The sequence below is a fragment of the Taudactylus pleione genome, unplaced genomic scaffold, assembly GCF_031769625.1.
Source record: "Taudactylus pleione unplaced genomic scaffold, aTauple2 ptg000460l, whole genome shotgun sequence".
Lineage (NCBI taxonomy): Eukaryota > Metazoa > Chordata > Amphibia > Anura > Myobatrachidae > Taudactylus > Taudactylus pleione.
Genome location: NW_028284862.1, coordinates 74,762 through 80,902, shown reverse-complemented (window position 1 = coordinate 80,902; position 6,141 = coordinate 74,762). Strand labels below are relative to the sequence as shown.

Below are 6,141 nucleotides of genomic sequence, written 5' to 3'. Positions count from 1 at the left end.
TATGCTACTGATTTATAATTTTACATTTCCTAATTGACCCTTATTATTGCCAAAGACTCCCTAAGTATGCACCCCATTCCCAAAGTAGTGAACAAAACTCAGCTTTGTTCTCTTCCTAATTTGCACGAGTAATATTTTATGTTTTAAAAAAATGATCGATTAAAATGAGATGCTTGGAAGCCAAATTGAGACCGTAATTGAAATTAATCTCTAAGGTTTTCACCAGAGTTCACCTCCAAGTGGTTTTACTGACCCCTTGGAAGAACATTAAAATAATCTTGTATATATGTAACCAAAGATAAGAGGGACTATCATCTAATCCACATCAAATACTAACTGAGCAGCACCAGTTCAGCAAGTGGCCACCTAAGCGGGTAGATGTGTGGCAATGGTGACAGAGTTTGCTACGAAGATGGTAAAAGTGGCATGATGATGTCCTCCCACTGAGAGTACCACCCTCAATCCTCCATCGGGCTGAGTGGTGGCACCGCACCCTTGAAACAGGCTGACTCGTAGTGTTTGTTCAGATATGACTTGAGTGCAAAGGTCTTGCTGCAACGTTTGCACTTATAGTGTTTGAAGGCGGAGTGTGTCTGCATGTGGGCACGGAGGTTGGAGCGGTCAGCAAAGGATTTGCCGCAGTGGGCACAACCAAATGGTTTTTCACCGGTGTGGGACCTCATATGGCCCTGGAGAAGCCATGGTCGGCTGAAGGCTTTCCCACAGGTGTCACACTTGTGCTTGAGGTCGTGGGTGAGAAGATGCATGGCCATGGCCGGCATGGATACATACACCTTGCCACAGGTGGGGCACTTCTTGGCTAGCTTGCTATCGAGGCTACGATGAGTCTGCTTGTGCCGACTTAGGTTGGAAGATGTAGCGTAGCTCTTCCCACACTCGCTGCAGCTGTGCCGTTGGATGGAACGCCCTCCAGTCAAAACCTTGCGACGAGACCGCCCATCTGTGATGAAGAAGGCATCAACGGAGTAACCCTCACTAACTGCTGTATCCCCATTGATGTAGCCCCCCGTGATCTCTGAACGGGGGCTGTCAGGTGATTCCGAGTCTGGGGCTCCATATTCACTGTGCACTGCTGTGTAAAGGGTGTCTGGAGAGGGGACTTTGATGGGACTATCACTGTCCCCATTATACACAGAAGGGGCGATATATTCACTGATGTAACCTGAAATGGAAAAGAGATATGTGAGTCACTGATGGCTACACAATCACCCTATCATAACAAGTGGACATATTGCAACAAGGGGGTATATTTTCTAAGTATCCATTTTAGGTTTTTACACCAGTTTTGCAATCCGTTGATTTACTAAAGGCAAAAACAAGGGGAACCTGCCATCAGTAAAGACTTTAGAATACAATGGGACATTTGATCCCATCAATGTTTTTGTATATTAGAAGTGTAGAACCCCCCCTGATTTACTAAGCATCAGCATTAGAAACACTGAGGGCAAATCCGTCCAAATAATATACTAACTACTGAGAGTCAAAGTTGAAGAATATTTAATAAGATCTGTGCTGGATTTATGTAAGACATAAAAAAATGTGCTAAAATCGTGAATAAAAAAGGGATTGATAACCAGCTCTAGGCCATTCAGTCCCTAAGATTGATAACCAGCTCTAGGCCATTCAGTCCCTAAGATTGATAACCAGCTCCAGGCCATTCAGCCCCTAAGATTGATAACAAGCTCTAGGCCATTCAGTCCCTAAGATTGATAACCAGCTCCAGGCCATTCAGCCCCTAAGATTGATAACCAGCTCCAGGCCATTCAGCCCCTAAGATTGATAACCAGCTCCAGGCCATTCAGCCCCTAAGATTGATAACCAGCCCCAGGCCATTCAGTCCCTAAGATTGATAACCAGCCCCAGGCCATTCAGTCCCTAAGATTGATAACCAGCTCCAGGCCATTCAGCCCCTAAGATTGATAACCAGCTCCAGGCCATTCAGCCCCTAAGATTGATAACCAGCCCCAGGCCATTCAGTCCCTAAGATTGATAACCAGCTCCAGGCCATTCAGCCCCTAAGATTGATAACCAGCCCCAGGCCATTCAGACACTAAGATTGATAACCAGCTCCAGGCCATTCAGCCCCTAAGATTGATAACCAGCTCCAGGCCATTCAGCCCCTAAGATTGATAACCAGCCCCAGGCCATTCAGCCCCTAAGATTGATAACCAGCTCCAGGCCATTCAGTCCCTAAGATTGATAACCAGCTCCAGGCCATTCAGCCCCTAAGATTGATAACCAGCCACAGGCCATTCAGCCCCTAAGATTGATAACCAGCTCCAGGCCATTTAGTCTCTAAGATTGATAACCAGCTCCTGGCCATTCAGCCCCTAAGATTGATAACCAGCTTTAGGCCATTCAGCCCCTAAGATTGATAACAAGCTCTAGGCCATTCAGCCCCTAAAATTGATAACCAGCTCCAGGCCATTCAGCCCCTAAAATTGATAACCAGCTCTAGGCCATTCAGCCCCTAAGATTGATAACCAGATCCAGGCCATTCAGCCCCTAATATTGATAACCAGTTCCAGGCCATTCAGCCCCTAAGATTGATAACCAGCTCCAGGCCATTCAGCCCCTAAGATTGATAACAAGCTCTAGGCCATTCAGTCCCTAAGATTGATAACCAGCTCCAGGCCATTCAGCCCCTAAGATTGATAACCAGCTCCAGGCCATTCAGTCCCTAAGATTGATAACCAGCTCCAGGCCATTCAGCCCCTAAGATTGATAACCAGCTCCAGGCCATTCAGCCCCTAAGATTGATAACCAGCCCCAGGCCATTCAGTCCCTAAGATTGATAACCAGCTCCAGGCCATTCAGCCCCTAAGATTGATAACCAGCCCCAGGCCATTCAGACACTAAGATTGATAACCAGCTCCAGGCCATTCAGCCCCTAAGATTGATAACCAGCTCCAGGCCATTCAGCCCCTAAGATTGATAACCAGCCCCAGGCCATTCAGCCCCTAAGATTGATAACCAGCTCCAGGCCATTCAGTCCCTAAGATTGATAACCAGCTCCAGGCCATTCAGCCCCTAAGATTGATAACCAGCCACAGGCCATTCAGCCCCTAAGATTGATAACCAGCTCCAGGCCATTTAGTCTCTAAGATTGATAACCAGCTCCTGGCCATTCAGCCCCTAAGATTGATAACCAGCTTTAGGCCATTCAGCCCCTAAGATTGATAACAAGCTCTAGGCCATTCAGCCCCTAAAATTGATAACCAGCTCCAGGCCATTCAGCCCCTAAAATTGATAACCAGCTCTAGGCCATTCAGCCCCTAAGATTGATAACCAGATCCAGGCCATTCAGCCCCTAATATTGATAACCAGTTCCAGGCCATTCAGCCCCTAAGATTGATAACCAGCTCCAGGCCATTCAGCCCCTAAGATTGATAACCAGCTCCAGGCCATTCAGTCCCTAAGATTGATAACCAGCTCCAGGCCATTCAGCCCCTAAGATTGATAACCAGCTCCAGGCCATTCAGCCCCTACGATTGATAACTAGCCCCAGGCCATTCAGCCCCTAAGATTGATAACCAGCTCCAGGCCATTCAGTCCCTAAGATTGATAACCAGCTCCAGGCCATTCAGCCCCTAAGATTGATAACCAGCTCCAGGCCATTCAGCCTAGGATACTGGTGGAAAAAAAAGAGAAGAAACAAAAATGGAAGGCGTGGATTGGTGTGTGCATGTGCATGGGGCTTCCCCCAAATTCTCACTAACAATCATTAGGATAAACCATCCAGGGCTAAGGACACTATAGTTAGGTCCCCCTAGGCTGCTCAGTCCAGTGTGGAAACCCTAGTGGAGTGAGGATCAATGAGCGCAGCTCCATTCATTCCTAAAGAGAGTGTCGGCGAGGAGTGTCTCATTAGTGACGGGGTCCTGCAAGGCACAAGGAGCTTCGTCTATGAGGGCTTATTGCCAAGTACCAGGCTGTCTAATGGAATGAAGACAACATTTCCCCTAGGATTAAATGAATAATACATGGGTAAAGGAGGGCTGTCTGGAGGAGTCTTTATGCAATTAAATAGTTATTTCTATGGTTTGTATTTATTTTATGTATTGTTCTTACAGATGGTATACAACTGCTAGTGGTGCATTAATGCCCAGACATGCTGACACAAGTGATTCTCCAAGTGCCATCATACCCTTGGCACTGTTGCTGGGAGCAGTAGTCCACTTCTAAAAACCAAAATCAATATGAATATTTTACCTCCATACCTATCGCACCAGGAATGCCTGGTTCAGACTACTGATGGTTACTACCTACCAGCCCAGGCTAAGAGCTGGCTATCAATGAGGTGGGGACCAGGGATCCCCCAAACCACATTTTCCCATAATTTTAACAAATTTTTACATTTTATACAAAAAAGCTTCCACAAATTCTTTTGATCTGTACTGTACATGTAACCCACATAGTAATTAGAGTGGAATCTCATAGGTTTGTTGTTGGGTTTGCAGCAGGATAAAGGATGAAACTGAGGGGTCTTACGGGTGAATTCAAAATAAAAGTCAAAACCGATGCTTAAAAATACTGTCACGTTACACATTAAACTATCGTCAATTTACATAAGTTTGCAATGACTGCAAAACCGACACTTCATAAATTTAGCAATGGAAACCTGGCTGACAACTGGCCATGACCATAATACATCTATTACACTGTATACAGACATAGGACACTAAACCCCCAACATGTCCTGACCGCTGTACATGATCATACTACACATCTATTACACTGTATACAGACATAGGACACTACACCCCAACATGTCCTGACCGCTGTACATGATCATAATACACATCTATTACACTGCACACAGACATAGGACACTACACCCCCAACATGTCCTGACCGCTGTACATGACCATAATACACATCTATTACACTGTATACAGACATAGGACACTACACCCCCAACATGTCCTGACCACTGTACATGATCATACTACACATCTATTACACTGTATACTAGGGGTGAGCGGGTTCGGATTTCTGAAATCCGAACCCCCCCGAGCCCCCCCGATCCGAGTCCGATCCGAGTCAGGCTCGACTTTTCCCGCCTGACTCGGATCTGAAATCGAGGCAAAACGTCATCATCCCGCCTTCCGAGTCTCGCGGGTTTTGGATCCTATATAAGGTACCCGCGTCGGCGCCATTTTCTCACTCGGCTGTGGACAGTGAAGAGGGAGGGTGGGAGTTAGGGCTGTGTAGTGTAGTGTAGTGTAGTGCTGCTGTTGTCCACTACTTCAAAGTCCATAGGGGCTGGCTGTGTTGTGCTGTGCTGCTGTTGTTAATAGGGGCTGTGTCCACTACTTCAAAGTCCATAGGGGCTGGCTGGACTGTGTTGTGCAGTCAGTTCTCCATAGGGGCTGTGTCCACTCCAAAGTCCTGTGCAGTGTCCCAGTCCTAAAGGAGTGCTGTAGTGTTGTCCAGGGGGTGCTCTGTCCATCAGGGGTGCTCCCCCCAAGTGCTAAAAAAATAATATATTTTCTGTGTTTGTGAATTGTGTGCGCAGTAGCCGCACGTGCATCAACAAAGTAGTGCCAAGCGTGCGCCTGTGTCATAAGTAAAGGGCCGGCTGGCTTGATCGTTAAAGGGTGCTGTAACCCCCGAAAGTACACTCCAGTCCAAACCAAAAAAAAATTATTTTCTGTGTTTGTGAATTGTGTGCGCAGTAGCCGCACATGCATCAACAAAGTAGTGCCAAGCGTGCGCCTGTGTCATAAGTAAAGGGCCGGCTGGCTTGACCGTTAAGGGTGCTGTAACCCCCGAAAGTACACTCCAGTCCAAACCAAAAAAAAAATTATTTTCTGTGTTTGTGAATTGTGTGCGCAGTAGCCGCACGTGCATCAACAAAGTAGTGCCAAGCGTGCGCCTGTGTCATAAGTAAAGGGCCGGCTGGCTTGACCGTTAAGGGTGCTGTAACCCCCGAAAGTACACTCCAGTCCAAACCAAAAAAAAATTATTTTCTGTGTTTGTGAATTGTGTGCGCAGTAGCCGCACGTGCATCAACAAAGTAGTGCCAAGCGTGCGCCTGTGTCATAAGTAAAGGGCCGGCTGGCTTGACCGTTAAAGGGTGCTGTAACCCCCGAAAGTACACTCCAGTCCAAACCAAAA

The 6,141-nt window shown here is 46.9% G+C and overlaps 1 protein-coding gene across 1 annotated transcript in view; it reads right to left on the bottom strand.

Annotated features, from left to right (window-relative positions):
- Positions 1–251: 251 nt before the first annotated feature.
- SCRT1 (scratch family transcriptional repressor 1) overlaps positions 252–6,141 on the bottom strand; it is a 30,080-nt gene continuing 24,190 nt past the window's right edge. Inside the window, exon 2 of the mRNA XM_088448587.1 lies at positions 252–1,183. Coding sequence (XP_088304713.1) covers positions 459–1,183 — 725 coding nt within the window. The 3' untranslated portion in view covers positions 252–458. The remainder of the gene's footprint in view (positions 1,184–6,141) is intronic.